Source organism: Anas platyrhynchos, chromosome 4, assembly GCF_047663525.1.
Source record: "Anas platyrhynchos isolate ZD024472 breed Pekin duck chromosome 4, IASCAAS_PekinDuck_T2T, whole genome shotgun sequence".
Lineage (NCBI taxonomy): Eukaryota > Metazoa > Chordata > Aves > Anseriformes > Anatidae > Anas > Anas platyrhynchos.
The window spans coordinates 48,326,136-48,348,051 of record NC_092590.1 but is presented as its reverse complement, the minus strand read 5'-3'; the positions used below and the strand labels follow the sequence as shown (position 1 = coordinate 48,348,051).

General features: G+C 39.9%; 1 protein-coding gene and 1 long non-coding RNA gene across 22 annotated transcripts in view; one reads left to right on the top strand and one right to left on the bottom strand.

Annotated features, from left to right (window-relative positions):
* Positions 1 to 21,916, top strand: part of LOC113841886 (uncharacterized) — a 35,281-nt gene that overhangs the window by 8,019 nt on the left and 5,346 nt on the right. The window contains exons 5-8 of one of the 10 annotated variants that reach the window (XR_011809157.1): positions 5,662 to 5,787; positions 7,155 to 7,230; positions 8,497 to 8,599; positions 8,814 to 10,562. This is a non-coding gene — a long non-coding RNA (uncharacterized lncRNA). Of the gene's footprint in view, positions 1 to 2,591; positions 2,661 to 5,661; positions 5,788 to 7,154; positions 7,231 to 8,496; positions 8,600 to 8,813; positions 12,262 to 19,530; positions 21,416 to 21,916 lie in introns of those variants that run through there. The other 9 variants (XR_005265360.2, XR_011809158.1, XR_011809156.1 and 6 more) reach the window with 9 other exon arrangements.
* The window catches only part of MAPK10 (mitogen-activated protein kinase 10), a 143,915-nt gene continuing 134,398 nt past the window's right edge, over positions 12,400 to 21,916 (bottom strand). For 11 of the 12 annotated variants that reach the window (XM_038178181.2, XM_038178188.2, XM_038178177.2 and 8 more), the window contains 3 exons: positions 21,313 to 21,376; positions 20,617 to 20,694; positions 12,400 to 19,702 (listed from right to left, as the gene is read on the bottom strand). In XM_038178181.2, coding sequence (XP_038034109.1) covers positions 19,560 to 19,702; positions 20,617 to 20,694; positions 21,313 to 21,376 — 285 coding nt within the window. In that variant the 3' untranslated portion in view covers positions 12,400 to 19,559. Of the gene's footprint in view, positions 19,708 to 20,616; positions 20,695 to 21,312; positions 21,377 to 21,916 lie in introns of all 12 variants that reach the window. The other variant, XM_038178187.2, reaches the window with a different exon arrangement.

The following is a 21,916-nucleotide window of genomic DNA, read 5'->3' as shown; positions in this document are numbered from 1 at the left end:
GCAAACGGTCCTCTCGAGAGTCAGTGCAAAGGATTTTGGAGAACCAGAGCTCAACACCAATGTTGTAGGCAGCAGTTATCCCGCAACAGAGAGTTTGCTGTCAATAAAAGCAGGGTGTGAGCTGTCACAACCTTGACTGCTCCTGCTCTCAGGCCAAATGGGGACATCCTTCTGTGTGAGTGGACTGTAATTAGCCAGAAATGAACTGGGAAAGTTGACGAAGGTTAATTTATACATACCTTTAATGCTGTGAGGCTTCCCCGTGAAACAGTATTTGTCCAGCATTCTGAAAAGTGCTAGTACATGAAGGAGTTGTCATCATTGAAAGACCCTGGTGAGTCTTGACTTGAAGTCTCATAGATGGAGGCAGAAGCTGGCCAGCTTTCATTCAACCAGTAGAACAAAAAAAAAAAAAAGGAGAAACATTAAAACAATAGGGGAAAAAAAAAAAGTGAAACAAAACGTCTAGCACACTCTATTAGTTTCCTGTTAAAAAATAAAAATGAAAACCAAGGGGATGCATGCAAACTCACTGTGACCAAGTCTGTTATTGACTTACCTGCTTAACATGACAGTTCAAAATGAAGCTTCAGATAAGGGGGCTTTGAATCTGCAGCCTTTCGCTAGATTTGTTTGGGGGGAAGGAAGTCTTTTCTATTACAGGAAACTATTTGGCATCAATTATTTCCTTTACCACTTTTAAATAGAAGTATTGTCTCCAAGGCTTATCATATGCAGACTTAGACAAGCGAACTTAACCATATATTACGTACACGCAGGCAACAAAGTAGGAAAGAATGTAATTTTCATTTTTTATTTTAATCTAAATGAGCTTATAATTGCTAAATAGCTGTAGGAATAACATTATATATGAAATCACCAGAGGAGAGTAGCCACATTTTTAGGCTGCCTAAGAGTGGACGTCAAAACCTGAATTATGGCAAATAAGTTTATCAGGAGTCACTGAAAATTTGAAGAACTTTTCCCTCTTCCTATAGAAATATATTGGTATTTTTAAAAACAGTGCTGTTATGGCTGCCTTATACCAATAGGAACAGTGTATTTTATATAAGCAAGCTTGACATTATTTTATACAAGAGACTTTTTTGTTTGTTTGTTTTCCATCCAGTGGTGCCATCATCTCACCATAGATTTTCCTTTTCCTAAAAAGAAGCAGATGTGACATTACATGATTTTAATACCAATCAGCTATCTTCTTTTTGACAGTAGGCTAGTTTCTGCCAGCAGTGCTCAAGAAACTTACCCAGTAAGTAGAACAAGTCTGAGAATTGAAAGTACATAAGCTCAAAAGTTGCCAAAGTATTTAGCTGGAGAAGTCTGCTCTCTGTTTTGTGATTCTGCAGCATGTAAATTGTGAACTTATTTTCTAATTCGTCTGATCAGTCGTGTGTATAAATAAACATGAGCCTGAAGACGGCTCATGTATGTTCAAAACAAGTATTGTTTACTTATTCAGTCGTCAGAATTATTCAAGCAGACTAAGTGACTGCACACCCAAGTCAAATGCTGTGGTTTCTGCTCCATGAGTAGACAACCCAAATTTGGGGGCTAAAAGCAGATGTACCTAACAATTGAGAAAAAAATATATATATTGCTTGTTGTGCTCTGAGTTCACCAAGAATCACGATGCATAAAGTAGTACTCAGAAGAAAAGTACTTGTGCAGAAAAACAAGGGAAAATCAAAGCAATCTCAGTAAGTGATTTGGAAAACACAGAAAAAAGAGGAATTCCTTCCAAAATTCCACTGTGTGGGGAAGGATTTTTTCTTACGAAGTCCTTTAGTTAGAGTTATCCTTGTGTTTCAAGGGCAGAAATAACACACACAAAAAGGCATAGGGAGGTCTTCATAAATTGAAAAATACCGTATGCATGAACCACTAACTCATCAGCAGGCATTTGGGCTGTATGCATTTACTTTCTCTTGACCCACTGCAGTCCAGTTCCTGGTCCAGGAGATTTCACTGAAGCTGACTGACTGACAATTGGTGTCCCCAACACAGCAACATCATCATCTGCTTTTGAAACTTACCCTCAGAAGAAAAGAGACTTACCCCTCGCAGTAGCAGATGACTTGATTTTTGACCTTGAAAATGTCATATCAGTTTTTGTTTCCTTTAAGAGCATTTGTATACACCACTGCAAGTGCCATTATTCCATTTTCTTAACTAGTACTTACAATGTTCGTGTACGTTATTAAACACAGGGAGTGTGGCTAGAAATATTCGGTTCTAGAAAATGAAATGCAATGAAGGGAGATGTTGCAAGCAAGAACATTTACTGATGCTGCCATAAATACGCTGAAGTCAGTGGGGCTGCACTGATTAACTGTACCTGCTAATGCTCCGAGTGAAGTCCTTGTTACCTTGTTGGGTAATTATTACCAACAGGGGGTCCAGAGGATATTTTTTTACTGCACTGTTGAAGTGCTTTCTATTCCAGAATACTGGCCAAGCAATAATCCTGAAACAGCTATTTTAGAATACTGCCCACTTAGGACTGGCTTGACACTGTGCATACTCTTGTGTAGCCCAAGAACACACTTCACTGCACAACTACTCTCTTTCCACAGATGGTTTAAGAAATCTGAATCTCATCTGACTTTGTTGGCGTTGTCTTGGCCATGCTGCAGAACTGAAAGGTATTCTTTACGCATGGGACTGTGGTCGGATGCACGTTGTTCTGCCCTGGAAAAAAACAAAGCAGCTGCCTTTTCACCCTGGACATTTTTTCTCTGACTGTTAAAACAAATAATGAACAAAATCAGAAATGCACATGGATTTAGCATGTTACTGAATCTTTCAGTCTGTTTTGCCATCTGTATGCGTGGGTGTTGGACTGTTTTATATTTTGGATAATACCCTCTGAGTATTTGCAGTGGAACAGTACCTTCTTGGCACAGTTGTCATGCCATAAGCATGCACGCTGTGACCAAAACCCCTGGCTCCTTCAAAACATCAGAACAGACAGCCTTCTGGAATAGCACAGTTCTCACCAAAATCAAGGTCCCGTAATGTTATTTAAGTAAACAGATGAGCATGGCTGAAAACCTGGAATTTACCACTAAGCAGAAAGGCTTGTCGAGGAAAGCGCTAGATTGTTACCATCCCAACATGCACTGTGTTTGTATCAGCCAAACCTTTAACAGATACCCCATTTTTGGAAGCCTCCTCTTCCCTTCTGCCCTGCAGAATTACTTGTTTAGAGTGAAACATGAGAAATTCTGACATCACTGTGAAATGTTTATACATCAATTTTCTTTGGACTAGCTTTGACTTTCTTTATAGATACATTTACTTTCAGTCTCTTGCTATTCTGCACAGCTCAGCATTCAGAGTTGAATTAAACAATAACAACTCTCAACTCTATTTATTCCATGCTGTAGGAATGTAATTAATCTTTTTATATTGATAATAAATTAATATTCTGCTTTACAGGTTCTTAAATACAGGGAGGCCTGTGCAAATTTTAATTCAGACTGGGTGCAGGATAATAAAAAATTGCATCATGACCATAGCAGATGTTCCTTAGTGGACATCTTATTATCCCTGGTTTTGACATTTTCTTATTCTTTATAAAACAGATGGAGGAGATGCAGATGTTTAGTGTTCTGCACATGCCTTTGAATGGAGATGCAGCCTTCTGAGGAAGTTAAGTTGTCAGTTTAGGAAGCTGCATTTTGAAGTTATGTGTTTAGGGTTTGTTTACAGATAGCCAGTCCTGATTTGTAGCATTTTCAGTAAGACATGAGGAGTCATGGGGCGCTGACAATAAGAAAAGAGCAGTAGCATTTATGCAAGTGGCAAACTTCAATGTGTGGCAGCACTCTTAAGACAGTAAAATGGGAGCACACAATAGATAACAAAATGGGCATCCTGACAGCCTAAATATATATCAATGCAATGTCACTTTTTAAAACCATAGGATTTATTTTATCAAAGTCTAATGTGTTTTGGACTTCATTCCATAAAACTTAATTAAACTTTTATCACCTGAAGGAAAATCCTGACGGTGTTGAAACTTCAGACACTGTTGGAAAGGGGATGTTTCACTCTTATCTAGTATTCTAAATAAAATTGCAAGAAGACTAGCGTCCAGGATACAGCATGAAAAGCACTTTGCTTTTTATCAGAGTACCTTCCCATTTCTGTTTTAATTTAATCTGTCAATAAATAAAGGTTATAGCTTTATGTAAAAACGATGAGCAATCTCTAGAGTAAAAACAAAGTTTATCCTCAGGGCTGTGGTTGCAAATCAATTTGAGTAATTAGAGAAACAGTTGTAATCCACGTACTAAAGGATAGCTAATATTTTTATGCTGTTCTTGAATACCTAAGTATTAGAAAAAAACCTAGCAGAATTAATCCTGGCAGCAAATTCAGTGTATTCGATCAACATATTACTCAGTCTTCAACTGAAGTGAAGGAAGTAGCTGAAAACCTTGTCATATCTAATGCTCACCACCACCCAGAGTACCTGCACAATACAGAGTCATAGAACTGCATTGCGTCCAGTATCTCTGAATTACAAGGCAGAATTTTTTTATTTGCTTGGCTATTCTCCTGTGGGCAATCCCCAAACATGGTTGTGCTGCATTTGATAATAATAGTACTCTTAAAGAGGTGGTGTTCATGAGGTAAAAGTCTATAAAGCAGCCCATACTATGGCTCAGATTTCAAAGACTCGCTTTTATTTTCAATCATACATGGAGTATTTGTTCATACGGAGGAACTTTAAAATCTATACAGTGTCCTTCCTCCCCCTCCCTTCTAAAAATATAACTAATACAGGACAGGAGACATAAATAAGAAATTTCCTGAAATGAGTTTACTTTTCTGAAAAATCTGGTGGTACTTGGAGTGGAAGTTCCAGGAGCTGGGAGCAGAGAAGAGGATGGGGTTCTCGCACTCTTACACTCTTACTGCACTGCTCTAACCTCCCTCTCAGGCCAGAAAAAAATCAGTTACAATCAATACTAACAAAAAACAAGCCAAAATTGCTTCAGTTGCTATTTCTTCAGTTATTTTCCAGAAAATAATTACATTTAGTCTCAGCTGTTAAACAGTTTCTTTCTCTGCCTCCATCTGTATATAAAGTTTGACCTTGATGCTGACCTCCTTCTGCCAGATTTCCTCTTAGGCAGTGGAGGAGGTTTTGCCTGAACATGGGTTAAACTTTAAAGGGTACGAGTACATACCCTGTACTTTTATCACCGTCATGTTAGTCCTTTTAATTGCTATTTTAAGTCCTGCTCAGTTGAAGAATAGTAATTTTCTTTCCCAGACTCGGAGCTGCCTGCCTTGGTCTTTTAGGTTTGAAACGATCTGGATGGGTAGGTGAAATCCGTATGAGTTTGTTTGCGGAGGCCTCCCTCCCACGGGCAAACCAAAGACCAGTTCTTAGCCTCTGTGACAAAAAAACATTCCAGTTCACATTACTGAGCCCCAGGGAAAACATCATATGTCAACTGAAGCAAAACCTGCAAGTCGAATTATCCGACATCAAAGGCCACTACCCCCACACCAGCAATTGCTCTCAGAAATCTGTGCAGAAACAGAGTCCTCCTGCCATGGAGAGAAATGCTGGGGAGTCCACTGCTCCTCTGCAGCGCAAACCCATGTGCCTGTGTGCATGTGTTTCAGGGGCACTAATCTTACACGAAGTCTCAAAAGCCTGGCACTACAGCAGCACGTGTGTTATTGAACCCGGCCTCTGCTTTGGTATTATTTACATCCAATTGCTACAGTAAGACCATTCCCAATTAGCAGGTATGGCTTTGTTCTATTGTGCTCGCTAAATGAGGTATTTCCTAAAAGAGTGATGGCTGTAGCCAGCACGGCTGTCAGGCGGTCATTCATCAGTTCAAAACGCTGAACGCAGCATCAGAGCTGGATTACTTACACTGTCAGGGCTGTTTCAGCCGGCTGCTCAACAGTCCAGTAGCGTATCAGTTCATTAGTCCTGATTAATTGCACAGCTTGGCTGAAACTATAGTCCCACATTCCTTAACAACCTGCTTTATTTTCTTTCAACATAAAAGCCCCTAAAAGAAAAATCCAACCTCTTCTCGTATGAAGACTTGAGTAATTGCAAAAAAGCCACTAGAGTAGATTAGTTTGTTACTACTATTGAGACAACCAAACTCCTCCGTAGTGAAAGAATGAAAGGAAAAGAATGTAAAATATCCTCTGCAGTGCAGTGACCTGGGGGCAAGCCTATTGCCATGTTTCAGTGTTGTGGAAAAAAGAGAAAAGGCAAGCCATTGTGCTAAAATGTTTCCAGGGATATTTCTCCAAAACACCACACTAATTTAAAGCAACTGCTGCCTATATACGACGTCATTTACTCACTTAAGTAGCCTTTGAGTATATTCAGCATTGTGATAAGAGTTACTGACATATGAAACACACACGCTTGTAATTCATACTTAAAAACCTGATACAAACTCATTGCTTGGCTCAGGACTTAGTAGATTCCGATTTACAAAAATAAATTCGTCGGGATATCTGGAAAAATTGATTGCAGTTTTTGAGGTAGTTGATACTGCTCTGACTGCTGCTCTTCCATTTAATTTTCTTTTGTGGAAAACAAAGAAACAAGCAAGCAAACAAACAAAAACACCTCGTGCACTTAATATATTGTGTAGCTGTTACCTGCATATTAACTAAATATCACCTACGTATTTTTTTCTTGACTTGCAATACTTCTTAAGGGCAAAGTAACAGGAATTTAGATGTAATCATAATTTTAAGCAGCTCCTCTGACATGGTTAAGTGAGAGATGTGGTAATTACTGACTGCTATTATCTTTAAGAGGGCTCATTTCCTAAGCTGACAGAGTAGCCCCTAATAAAGAAACGCACTAGACCTTAAAACCAGAAGATATAAACTGCATCACTTGTCAAGATTTATGGTTTCTAGAATATTACACTGTTTACTCTGTATGGGACCATCAGGCTCAACTGTACAAATCTTAAGGAAAGCTTAGCTGAAATTAGCATTACTCACAGTAGTCAAGTCTGATTTCTCTGAACTTCAGTCTGCCACTCCTGACTGTTTCCACTGCTACAAGAAGTTGTTACAAGGAATAATTAGTAGTACGATAAGGTTGACCTCTGTATGTTTTGTGGTACTAGGAGCAGTCAACAAACGTTGTTCCTGGATAACAAGACAGATGTTACTGCATTACACACCCCACTGGACATAAGACCGGTCAGTCTCTAAAGCCACTAAACACAGGAAACATGGACTCAATGACAGATTGATATACCATGGTGTTTAGTTTTTTTTTTTTAAATATATAATTTTTAGAAAAAGTTACCATTTAAGATATGTATTTCCTCTTTTCTCCTAAGTTTCCAGTTTCACTATATATATATTTTTAATCTATATTGCCTCGTGAGTATAGCTGGAGTGGCTGGAGACAGCCCATACAGCACCAGAGCAGAGCTCACCAAAGACGAATCTTCAGAGAACAGGAAGCTGAGATGAGCAACAAATCCTTGTTTGGGAATTGCTTTGTGTTAAGTATAGTAATTACCAGAAACTGCACACATGGTATGGTTCAGAGAAAGCCCATCTGTAAAAGTGGATATAAAAAGACAAACAAAACCCAAACAACTGGAGCAGAGATTTGTGGTTAAAAGAACTTAGCACAAAGCCATTTCCCTGCATGACAGCAGTGTCTCATTATACTGCTGCCTCGTGGCTGAGCTAACTAAAGGGAAAAGATGCTCGCTTACCTAGCACATCTATTTAGCTATATCTTTGGAAATTATCTTGGAAGAAATTTTTGTTGTGTAATTTCAGTTTGGATGCAGACCAGACAGTTGAAAATTCTTAAAACATAATTTCTTTTGTTATTTTTTTTTTTTGGTGGACTGTTACTTCAATAACTCCAAATCATGTTGTAGAGATCAATGATGGCCAAATCTACCCACACACAGAACTGGCTCAGTGCCACAATCACCTACTGCTCATCTGAGCACCTTGTTGTTATCTCCTACACTAAAGGGAGGGGTTTACACACTTTCATACACAGCTTTTATTGGAAAACAAAAAATAATGAAAACTTACTGAAAATGTAGAACTAGCTTTGTCCAAGAAATGCTCCAGACCATCAAGTACAGGATGAACTGTCCAAGGTCAGTCTGGCTGGAGAAGAAATGCAACAAGCAGGTGATTTACATGCTGAAGGGCTCACTGAATTTGGCTCACCACGGAGCCTTCAGCACATTTGCCTTTAGGTGGCACTCTTTGCTTGTATCAAGCATTTTCCTTGATCGAGGGAGCAGCTGTGTCTATACAGCTCGGCAAACATCATGTTCAGAGGAGTAAGATGAGTGCAATGTCAGCCTAGGATAGGGGATCTCATCCCACAAAGCAGAAGCTGGAACGACCATGGCTGTCATCCTCTGCCACCTTTAAAAAACTGTTTGTACTGCACACTCTTGATTTATTTTTTTTTCCCAACTGCAGGATGGTCCAGTGAGCTGTTGCAACTAAGTGAAAAACTGATGCAGAACTGTAGTCCCTCTGGATTTGGTATTACGCACGGTGCCAGTGAATTTTTGCAGTAAAAGTGAGTTGTTTACATTAGTCTCGGTGCTAACCGCTTAAAAATCCAGTGCTCAAACTGACTGACAGCTTGGTTATTCAGTCAATTTGCTAATGCTAGGAATTATGACCAAAAGAGCAATTAAAACTTAGTTCGTGTTTCAGAAATCACATATAACTGTTGGCAATGAGTTACTTTAGCAATAATACTGTAATTTTATTGCCCTTTCCACTAACAGTGTCTTGAGCTTGTGACAAAAGGATGTCAGAAAATCAAAACCGATGAGTACAACTCCCCTGAAACCTGGCCAACGTTCTCCCACTCACCCACCTGCAGTCAGCAGCATGGTGTTGTGTTGCGGTGTTTGTCCTTTATGGTGAAAAAAACGTTATGGGATGTCTGCATGTTGCCAAAATGGAGAATCTTTCTTTACATAGAGAATCGTAATAATCCTACAACTACTATGTAATAAAAATTCAGAAACACATACATTAAAATTCTTAGACGACTCATGCTCTGCAGCAGCGTTGTAGCATGCATTCCTATCTGCTACATGGTATTAAGCTTTTGAAGGGGCTTTTGGACAGTGCTCTGCCTGCTTGAAACACTGAAATGCTTTGGAATCCAGCCATGAGGTTTCGTTACTGGACTGTTTCTCCTACTGTTCACTGATTTTAAAACCAGAGTGTCATCCTTCAGCCCCCTCAGTTACTTGCTGGGCCCTACAGTACTTCCAATTTTACTGAAAAGACCTTTTGTGCACATTCCGAATTTGTCTGTGTTCAAATCCTGTTAATTCTGGACTGAGGCTGACATAAAGAATCTCCATTCCTTCTGGAACACCTACATCCACAAATTTTCTCCTGCAAGGCGGACTTCTCTGGAGAACAAATGTGGGGTGGGGACATTTAACATAACCCTTTGGTGAGCTACCTCCAAACCACAACTTTGGTTATTTGACTACTTTGGGTCATTATTCATATATAAAAAGGAACAGAACCAAAAAGTGAACCCTTATTCTAGCTGTGATCACGTGAACTGCTGAAAATACTCCAAACAAATCTTTTCCCATCCAAAATGATGCAATGGAACTGAAAAGGTAAGGCTACTCCAAGAGCAGGAGCATTGCCTAGACAATGCTGAGGACAAATCCAGCAAAGAATGGGCATAAATTTATCTTCCAAGACAAATAGTAAATGTGTTACTCTTTATGAACACTTGATGACAGATCAAGGCTTAAAGTTCGTAGTTATCTGCAGTCAATTTCTTAATCACTATAATAGTTTAATCCTGCAACAGCAGACAGGTCTTTACCTAGCTTGGGTTAAATGCAGGAATGGGAGATTGTATAGCTTTCCACCTCTTTCACATGTTAAATCATTAAGCATTTTCAAAAACTGAAGGACTGTTTTGTTGTGGCAGCTACTCCTTCACAATTTCTGTCTCATGAGTTAGTAGGAATCCAAGATAATTCACCTTCTCCTCCAGTGTTACACATGAAGTAGAGGTGGGAATAATTCATGTTTCATATTTAGCCAAGAAACACGTTAAATGTCCCATTGTTAGTTCCAGGCTAATGACACTAGAAAGGCTAAAATCTGGAAGATTACACCCCCTGTGATGAGACTTAGTTAACAAAAACAGCAGTCTGTTCACTAAATAGCCATATTCAGAGAGTCAGCTGTTTTCTCCAGCACCCTAATTGCTATTCCACAACTAAGTGCACCTGGAATGTGGACAGAACATCACAGAGAAGCATCAAGAACAATCAACACTTATTCCTACCCTGCAGTCCATTTTAAACTAAGATGGATACATCAGCAAATGAGTATTAATTTAAGCATCTAAACTTCCTCCCTCACTCCCTACACTGTACCCATAATCATGTTTTCTAGGAGGCAAGGCAGATTTGTAATTCAGGCTCCACGCTGTGCAGTTAACAGGGGCTTGGGAGAGCACGAGGAAATTATGATCACCTCGGTGTTTATCAGTGTGGACTTGGGGAGAGTCTGGGCCACAGGGCAGTGGATGGAGCCGATGACAGCGTTGCTCTTTAATCATCAGGGCACAGACAGAAATGTAGCCAACACTGAGCAGCCTCCAGCAAAGGGCTCCACACAGAAGAAAAAATCTTCAACTCGATCATTGAATTAGAAAATGACTAACATACAGCTCACAGCAGCCATACATTCGGTAAAGGAATGAGAACTGGGCCCAGTGTGTTTAAATAGGCTGCCTAACACCACAGTGGTTCATCACTTTGAGCACAAAGGTAGTTCACTGACCTTCATCCCACTCATCTGCATCAAGTGGAGGGAGAGGAGAGTTTGCAGGAGCCGTCCAATCTCCAGCCTTCAACTCTGCTTCAGCACAGATGATTCCGTGGACTTGCTGCAGCTGGTCAGCATGTAACACACACTACCTCTTACCAAGCAAGTAATGATTAGGCTGTCACCGCAACCCACTGCAGGAGAAAAATTCCAAGGCTGGTGTGTTGCTAAAAAGGTACTTCGGTTTTATACCAAGGGGTACTCTAAGAGGCCTGTCCTGTTCAAATTTAACTCCAGATTTTCTGGAATTTAGGACTCTGGGTTTATGTAAAAATAAATCACAGTCACAGCTTCAGATAGTGATTCAATGAAGCATATATAACTGAAATATGATCATAAAAATTCTGACTCCCAAAAAGGGCAATCTCTTAAAAAGAGGAATCTTGATTTGTCTCAAATGGCACCCAGTGAAACCAAAAAGGTGTTCCCTATCTTCCCCATTTTGCAGTAGGAATCACAAAGCCCAGATTTCCTTGTTACTGGAAGCCAGAGGTTTGTATTACATTTAATTTAGCCACTCTCGGCATACACAAATAGGGGAAAAATAAACCTTGAAAAGTCTCCTGTTTTAGCAAGTCAGAGCAAAAATACCAGCTCTGCACAGTATGTTTGAAAGGCTATTTAGCTACAAACCTTAACAATTTCTCCCTTTATAGTGCTTACAAGGTACTTGAATTCCCTCTTTTATATAGCCCTCCCCAGACCACTTTGCTTTGACAGAAGACTGTGTTTTTGTTTTGTTTTTCAATCTCATGATAAATCCAAACATAATCCATTGTGTATTATGGTTTGACTTACTCGGAGATAAAACAGGGCACAGATAGCTTGTGCAAGAAGGGAGAAAACTAGCGGTGTTTTCCAAAAGGCAGCACCTCTCACCTTTCTGTTCCTTTTCACTTGAAGCATAGTGCAGTATCATTAACTTCTCACCTTTGTGCTCCTTTTCACTTGAAGCAGAGTGAAGTACGTTTAACTCTGTGAAAAATCAGGCCAAGACAGGCCACAAATAACAACTACAGTTGGTATGTTGTTTTTCCTATTTTGTTGCTGTTAGTTTGATTTTGGTTTACTTTTTTTTTTTTTTTTAAATGGGGGAGAAGATGGGAGAAGGAATAAAGAGCTTTTACTTGGCTGTTTTCCTTCATTCTGTCCAGTCACCTCATCATTTTTTTCTACATAATATTTAGGCAGTCAACCAGAGGAATAAACTCATGAGCTACTTGAAAACAGTCCGAGTCTCACAGACACTAAGGTCCCTTTACATGCCTTTAGTGCCATAATTGCTTCCTAAAATGAGCGGTGACTGCCAGGGTAAAGCCTACGGAACACATCACATGGAGCACTAACTGGTTTTGTAATCCTGGCAACTTTCACATGTTTACAGCTTGATCTGAGTCCCCTAGTGAGCACTGCAGGAAAAGCACCAAGATGCCAGGAGGACTGCATGAATGTACTTGGCCTCTTTTTCATTGATAACCCCTTATGCCATTCAAATAGGACTCCAGAATACACTATTTTAATTAGCAAAGCTTGTTTTTAAGTAAACAACACACAACACTCCTTCTAGAACAGTCACAGTCTCCCCTGCTAGACATACAGGCTTTTTGGCAAGATCACATTCAAACAGCATGAAATTCACCTCCGTGTGCGGCCCCCTTTGGCGGCCTTTGCTCCGCTTTAGCCTCCACTTGGCTGCTCTGAATAGCAGCAAGTGGCACATAGGATAAGGACCAAGATTCGCTACAACCTTCCTCCCCCCAAAAAGATGGTCCGAATCCACATCTGTAAAGATCAGCAGTTTTTTTTTTTCCCCCACTATAAGGTCATAAAGGTGTAATATAGGCGTCATGCATAGAGTACATACCATATTTGAATTGAGTCCTGTCCCTGCATGACTTTGAGCCCCAGCGAGAGTACAGATGCACAACACATTTAATGAAGCCCTCGATCAATGTGGTTTACTGCATTGTGCTGTTTATTGGGAACATGGCAAAGTCATCCAACCGACAGGAGTCAGGACAGCAGTGAGAAGTAACTCCATGAGGAAGCTCTGACAGGATTCCTTTTGACAAGTGGAGAGAATGAAGTTCCCGTCCTAGTTCAGTAATTGACAAATGAACAGAAATCAGAAATCATTGATGCAACATTGACCCATAAAACACTGATGACTGAGGTGGAGTTCTCCCCTGTATCCACACAGGGAACAACAGAGAGTCAGAGAATAACAGGGTAAGAACAAAACAATACGGAAGAAAGGTCGGCTCCTTAACAGACGTCACTACTGCGGTCCACTCACGCTGGCGCTGGTTCCAGCTTTCAGCTACAACCGTGCAACAAATTGGACATGTCTCATCTTCCAGTCTTGATACGAAACTGTTGCCGTTGTTGATTTTCTGTTGTTGGTTGAGTTTTTTTTTTTTCCTTTTTTTTTTTTTTTCTTTTTTTTAACTATGTTTATCAACACTGATACATTACAGATCTTGTTAGTTATACTTTGAAGTCTGATCATGCAGAACTACAGGCAGGTGCAACTTAGATCTTATTACAAGATGGACATGGCAAGGTGAACAGTTGTTTTTGCTAGTTAAGATCTGGAGCTTTGTTACTGTTGTGGCTTTAATATATACTGGCCATAAGTCCCACTTACTCCATTTACTAAATATACATGATTCTCTATGTACATTGAAACCTCCAGCACCCTCCTTTTCAGCACATGACTGACTTAGGAAGAGGTCAGAGGTCGACCATATTTAGGCATACAGTGGCCTTACTGCAAAAAGGTCTATCAGTAGTCGTGTGTTGGATTATTACATATTAGTTACAGGAAAAAAAAGTCAATACAACTATTTACATTATAAATATCTTGCTTTCCAGAAGACAAGAATGGCCCTGTTCAGTGAAAATTAACAAAAGAGACAGGGTTACCTGTCTGAAACGATAAACGTGGTAGGGATACATTTATTTCCCAAACTGACCGTCTTCCTTCAATATGTGCTTTTCATCCTTTCACTCACAGGTAAAAAGGCACCATAAGCCTCAGCTGGAGTTTTTCAACATTCTTTTGTCAAATCAAACCCTTCTTAAAACTCAAACTTGCCATGGGTCGATGAGCCTGAACAGAAATGAAGTTAAACAGTTCACCTCTCACAATTGATAGTTAATTTGAAAAAAAAAAATAAAAAAATCAGGCTGCACTGGCAAGTTCCTAATATGTTAAGCAGACTGCACTAAATTCCACTGGACAGGTCTATTTTACAGCTCATCAGTGAAGATGACACATTCACCATTCCCCTGTGCTCCCTATCTTTCTAATTAAGACATTATTTATGTGTGGAATATTCAAACCTTATGCACAATTATGTTCTTTTGGTGTGCACGTGTGTGAAAAAATAACCTTGAGCTTGCAGATAGGTAACCGTGTCCTTTGTAAAGTGGTGGAAGTTCAAATAAGCACAGCCATCAGATGCTTGAAGATGTGTGATTATGTTAGTTACAATTATGCTCTTTATCCACAATGAGAATTTGAATCAAATATGAATACAAAGGTGAAGTTCTAAAAATCACATCCATTTGCACTCCCTCTCTTTCTTGCACGTTCACACACACACCATAAATGTAAAGTAAATCACTAACTCAAACTTCTTTTTTTGCCAGACCATTAAAAGGAAAGCCTAATTCTCCCCTGCAGGTTGCCTTGCCCATTGCTGTCCCTGTAAGCATGCAGCATTTGTCGGAAAATGTGTTATTGTCGTTGTTAGGCATGTTTGAATTCGCATGAAGATTTAAAACATCAGTATACAAAAAGACCTGCAATTAGAATTATTTGATCATTTTAAATACTGCAATATTTATAATACAACTAACTGTGGCTTTTAAAAGTTATTTTGAATTAAAATATTTCTAGTATATTTTACAACAATTTCAGGATATTCAAAACATATTTTTTTTTTTGGTGGGAAATTTGCTCAAACTGACTCCCTCAGGCAGTTTTCATCTTAACTGTTAGCATATTTTCATGAGACGGGATGCTGGGGGAAAAGCAATCTGTGTCCTGTAATGTTTATCAGTGAGCACCAATCCAAATCAATTTAGTAGCAATATTTAAAAAAAAAAATCCTAAAGGCACGCCAACAAGTCTAATTTCTTCAGAATCATTATCCCAAAGGTAAAGCAATATGTGTGAAGGTAAAACCTAACAGATGAACACTCTTGGTTATAAACTTAGAAGAGTGGCACAGTGACATTATCATCTGGCTTGGGTCATCTCTTGAGGCCAGCATCATGCACGAACTGATGATTTCCAGAAGAAAAACACCAGTGCACTAGGGAAGCACCTCATCAGGCTTTCTGTGGCTTCTTTTTCTTTTGGTAAGTTACCATACTTGCACTGCATTTTAAGCTCTCTTTTATATAACACGGACTTGAAGATTCCTGTGTGTTTCTATGCCACGGAAATGTAGATAGTATGGGAGGGTTCCCAACCACAGCGTAATTCGCATAAATCACTTTGTGACCACCTCAAACAAATATCTGAAATCTCTGAAGGTATGTTACATTCTAGCAGAATATATTCAAAACTCACAAGATACTGTTCTGACTACTGAGTAAGCATCTGAAGAGTGATTTCAAAAATTATAAAACATTTTGGATTGAAAACATACATAACCTTCCATCAGTTTGAAGCAACTCAATACTTTTTCCTCATTTCAACTCACCAGTGAAAAAGAAAAGGGAAAGAGACCTCTTAGGAGCAATTCTGACCTTTTGTATTTTTTTTTTCTCCAAATTTCTCATGCTATCCAGAAGTAATCCACCTGAAAATAAAGCTGGAACATTTATCAGTGACTTCTCTACTTTCTCAACGCTATTTTTTGCTGCTAGTGCTCTGATTAGCCATTGATAATTATGATGCCTGTCATTTTCCTTGCCCTGCTGATAGTTATCTTAAGTGAGCCACCTGGGACAGAACTTCTTAGGCTATTCAGACACTTAAGATACAGCTGAGCTCTGTGGCATATTTTCAGAAATACCCAGGTGTCCAGCTGACATTCGTGCTGAGAAACAATACACACCTATGCCCCCTTCTGCCAATAGGCAGGTTGCTGCTTCAGTGACCAAACAATCTGAAAAATCTGTCATTAAATCTTCGTGCTTCGCCCCCTTCCTACATCCCTGTAACAGCGGCAATTCTACATACGGCTACAAACCTGAGAATGGGGTGAAATTATTACTCAAGTACTACGTGCTAACTTGATAATCTAGGAGGTAGACTTGAAAGATCATTGGCAAGAAAAAAAAATGCATTTATCATGACCACACTGCATGGAACATTGGAATAATGAGCAGCAAGACATAAAGAGAAAGGTCTCAAACTTCCAGCATCTGAAAGAAAAATACCTGTGCACCTTAGCGTAGCTACGGATTGTCGTCACTGCCATCTATTATTCAAAGGTACTGCGTTCCGGTATGATACCAGCTGACTACACCAACCTCCCAGGCAAAAGTAGAACAAAGGATGCTGTTCCTACCTGATGGCTGCCTCTTCAGTTTGGAGAGGACCATACAAGGACCAGGACTGAAGGGAACTATTGCTGTTTCTTTTTTTTTTTTTTGTCAATGGCTTTTTTCTGCTGTCCAGTGTGGACTGCCCCAAGTCTCCTCCCACTGCCAGAGCTGCTCACCGAGGAGGCTGACTAATTGAAGGATAGAACGAGATGCACTAATTGTTACAGGCCCCATTTCGACAAGGCACTTAAACACATGCTTATGTCGATCACTGCTGAACAAAGGACAAAAAAAAGCACATGCTACTCAGAAAATTAGACACACATCCCTACAATCTCCACAAAATGCGTTTACAGCACTGGTGCTTAGCAGAATCAGGGCTTCTGGGAATAAAGCTGTATATGTTCTGTGCTGGGGGGTTATTTACTGCCCATCTGCAGGACATTTTCTGTGGTAACCAGTTCTCTCCCCAGCACTCAGGAAATCAAACAAGACTAAATTATACCACTGGACTATGTGTAGGGTTTTTTTTGGCTTTGTCAGATAAAACACAGATGATCTGCAAGCATCCATCTACTACAAATGGGTTTTCTGCTACTGCCTGTGCCACATCTCCATATCATCACTGGCGATGAGCTGTGATTATTCCTAATTCCTACACTCTGCATCTGCTGTATTTTTGCAGTTCCACTTAGCTTTGAGAGTAGTTTGTTTTTCTTTTTTTTTCTTGTTGGTTAAATAACACACTAAAATGCTGAAAAATAAGGAACTTAAAACAGATGCTAGATATCTGAACGCTACTAATATATACCTGTTATCATTTAAATCTGGAGGCGATACATTCCATTATTGCTAAGAAGTCACCCTTGGAGTTATTGCCTTCATACCTAACAAAGCATTGCTGTTTACCTTTGAATACTTCTATGACCACTGGCTTTCAAGTGAGCATTACCTCACTGAACAACAACTTGATGCTTCATGGCTTAAGAGAGAATATTGCTAAATGTTTTAGCAGTAGTAAATTATTGCTTTCACTATTACTACTCTGAGTTTTTAGAAAATCACAGACCTAATTTCTTTTTTTTTTCCCAGAAAAAATCTACCAAAAATATCCTTGGAGAAAAAAAAATACACCATTTCTTACAGCAATTTGGAGGCAGCTCAGATCCACCACCGGACCTGAACCTACTTTTTACCCATATCTCTCTTATCTTCCCTCCTCCCCACCCTGAAGAGAAGCTTCCTTTTGTTTTCTTCCCTTGGAAGAAAAACTGAGTTGCTACTCAAATTTTTTTTCATACTGCAGAACAGTACGTTTGTAAGCCACCTAAGTGAACACTTATATTTTTGGAGAATTTTGAATATGCAATGATGAGTGATTTTAAAGTATCCAATAATATATACTAAAAAAAAAACTTTTTGACTTTTGGAAAAGCATTCCAGTGTTATGTCATTTTGTTTTACATGGCACACACTGGCAAGAGGAGAGATGACACACATCGTAGTTAATTTCCAGCTCAGGTGATTATGCTCTTGCAGTGGAAAATGCCAGTTGCTGTTTTAACTGGAAAAATACTCAGTTCTGAAATGGAATGTGTAGTTTTGCCCTTCTCCGATACAAACACTTGCTGTCACTTACCACTGGGAAGCTTACGTATTCTCTGGCACAACCCGAGTTCTTTGGTGCTTGTCAGAACTGGACTGATCTGTATCCTTGTCTATTCTTACAACTCTTTGTTATTAGAGAACAGGAATACTAGACCCACTCACTGTGTGGATCTTGTCCATGTAACACAGCTGGTAAAACTTCCCAGGGAGTTAGGTGATTTGCCACGAGCAAGTAAACAGCCAAAAGCATCCAGGACAGCCTGTTCTCTTAGTAGTGGAGGCTCCTCTAAGGGAATGATTAAAGGGAGAACAATCTCTAAGCTGCAAACACACCGAGGAGAGGGTTGCAAATTTCCTTTGTTTAACTCAGTAAAAACATACACATGAAATAAAATCAAATTTTGCATGTCCTTTTGACCAGTCTACCTGTTCCTCAACCTTCTCATACCCCCTAAGACATAAACATAGCTGGAACTCACAGTAGTGAGCCTATTTGTAAGCTAAGATGATAACTCAATATTGACAGGAAGAGTTGCTTGCTGAGATGAAGCTTTCTGGGCATAAACACGCGTAAAAACCATTCATTCTTGTTCCCTGTAACTTGCAAAGATACATGTGCTTCCTTCTAACCTGGTCTTAGCCTGGCTTATCTGCTCTAAAAATCAGAACAATTCCTAATATTCACACACATTTTCATGTGCAGCTCTGTGGCATCTTCTTTCAATACAAACTGGTTATTATCTCAAAATATACATAACAATTCTCAGCAGAAATTTTGGTGCTACATCTTCAAGTCTCTGAGGGAGCCGCAGCTCGTTGTGGTTATTTTCACTTCCACAAACCCTCATGCAAGAGATGCAACCTCATCAATGACCAAGGAAACAGCCTGTGTACTGGTGGTATCACAGAAGTATTTATGCAGTTCACCTGAAACGGGCCATTTAGTTGTGGAGTGCATACTGAGGATGTATGCAGGTGCACGTGCTCCTATAGGCACACAGCTGCATACACAGCCAGAAGCCTGTTGGCGTGTGTGCTATTTGTATAAGGAGAAAAATGCCTGTATATTCTGCCTCAGTGAGCAGAAGACAACAGAACAGAAAGTGAAGGCAGATATACACTTGGATGTTTTAGAGTGGTTACTGCACACCTTGTCATGCCAGTGTGAAAAGGACAGTTGCAAGTTGCTGGTTTTGCAGCCATTAATTTTGCATCTTACGGGGACAGACAAAAAAAAAACAAACATGGATTAGAATAATCCATGTTTTTTTGTTTTTTTTTTTACCCCCCAGTAAGCATCATTGGAAGAAGACCAAAGCAGAGCAACTATAAGTTAAATATACACTCGAGCTTAGCTGCATTACATAATTCTGTAGGAGAAGCAGGCTGGAAAGATTTTTTTGTTTGTTTCATTTAAATCTTTGTTGTTTCTTTTTTTTTTTTTTTTTTTAATTTCTCTTCATCTCTTAACTCGTGTTACTTTTTCCTCCTCAACTACATCATCCTCTGAAGAACGCTGGGTTTCGCAGGCAGGCGGCTAGTCACCTGCAACAACCGAGGGGTCCCGCAGAAGCTTCCAGGCTGCTGTCCGTGTCAGACGCCAGAGTTTGATCCGTGGACATGGATGAGATGTCATTGACAGATGAGGACGGAGGGAGGCTTTCACTGCTGTTCACTGCTGCACCTGTGCTACGAAAACGAACACCAACGTGATTAAACCTGAAACCCCACAACTTCTTGCAGTTTAGGAAAAGCAGAGAACAGTCACCCTGTGGCAACAGGCATGTAAGTACACAGACCATCTTAAGCAACACTAAGCTGAATATGGACCACACAAACTTCAGACATTAGGTAACACCCAACAAGATTTTACCAAGAAATTCTCTCCCTCGAGTTTGTTTTGAAGAGGTGTAGCTCATATCATGTCTTATCATCACTCCACTTCTTATCTAGGCTTCTTAGAATTACAAAGCACCCAGCGATCAGTTGTCAGCTAGGATCACACAGGCATCATCATGATTCAAAAAAGGAGTAACAAACCAAATCAAGCCAGCAAAGCCTCCAGGCACTCTGATACAAGCCTAGTTCTTGTAGGCACTTTAGTAGAATGGGGAGGCATCAAATCATCTAGTGACAGTGCAGAAATGAGTGTGGGGGAGGCAAAGCTGGGTTCTTCCTTAGTTATGGCCTAGGAGACCAAGCCCAGGATTTCAGTTGTGACAGTATTTTTGGGCATCCCACTTTACCCTTCCTTTGTAAAATGACGGTAATACCATGTTTGAACCTTACAAATCACTCAATCTCTAAGATGAAAAATGAACCTGTATGAGATTATCAGTAACACAATTCAAGATTTATCACACCCATAAATATTATAAAGCGTTAATTACTAGAGCAACTATGTCTCAAATACCAAGCAGAGCTATTTTTGAGTGTTCACACTGCAGTTCTGGTAATCAAGCTCAACCCATTAAAAGTGCTGAATTCAACTTCTGAAATTGATCTACATAACTGCTAGTGCAGGCCAAGTGCTTCAGTTCCTTTTGTTTTCCTTTTGTCAGTACAGACAACACACAGTTATTCAATGGGGCTGAGTACCTGAAGGAGAAGGCTGTCCTTTTACTACGCCATTTTTAGTTTTTTCTTCAGAATTCATTACTTCTTTGTAGATGAGTTCTGGAAAACAGAATTGCAACAGTCACAAACAGGAACCAGTGCCTGTGATCAGGAACAACAAAATCAGGAGACAGCAGCACTCCTATAGGTGCACTGGGGCTACTCTACATTGTCTTCATGAGTCTGACAGCTCTACTTGCCTAAGATCTCACTCTTCCATTCCCTTCCTCTGTGACCACCTCTTTTTGGAACTGAATTGAGACAAATCAGGTTAAGCTATAACACATGAATTGTTTAATGCTCCACTGCCCAGAAATGAAGCAACAGAGTAATACAGCATTATCAAGTATAAGAAGACTTCTGATCTATCATCCTACTACACAGCACTCCTTGATCATCTGCCTGTGTAGCACTGCCTGCTACACAGGCAGATGATCAACTTAAATTTCAATGTAGCATTGTAATCTGCACTCTGGAGTTCACGTTAACCTGTGCAGGTAACGGTGTTTCTCAGGACATTCCTTGTATCTTGTTTTTTCATTACAAAAGCACCAGTTTGCTGGTTTCAATTCTTGCTGTGATAGGAATTCTTTTAGCTTTAGAGATGCACTTGGTAGTGGGACATGGCTTATTTGCCACAGAAATACCCCTTTCCATATAATCCTAAACTGTGATTACCTTTCCATTCCTCGATTGTATGTTCCCTTTCATCCAGCTGTTTATCGTATATCTGGGGAGGCGGCTGCAAGAGAAATAAAACAATTTATCAGATTGTTCTTTATATTGCAAATAACTAGGAGTAAAGATCAATTCTCCTCTCTCTCTTTATAATCCATCCTGTTTATGCAAAACCACATGAACCATATCTGAATATTAAAGGAGTTAACAGTTCTGGAAATCAACACTTTATATAGAAGAAAACACAATACTTCTTCCTCTTCCTCTTTTAAACAAGAGGCATAGTTGCAGTGCAATAAGACCCTGGTCAATAATGCCATCATTCTGCTTGCACTGAGCCCAGAAATCCCACACACGGGTTGTGTACTGCTCAGCCACTTGGCCAGCCCAGCACCTTGGATTTCCTAGCGGGGGAAAGCAGAGGATGCTTGGTGAAGGCATGGAAGCCCCAGGGGCTAGGAATTTAAAGAGGAGTTGCAGGAGCTGTCTGCTGGCTCTTGGCTTTTGGCAGCAGCAGTGGGTGAGGCTTCAGAGCCACTGTCAGGCACAGCGACAGCCCCGCTGCTTCTCTGCCAGATGGAAGCCAAGCAAGTCAACCAAGTTG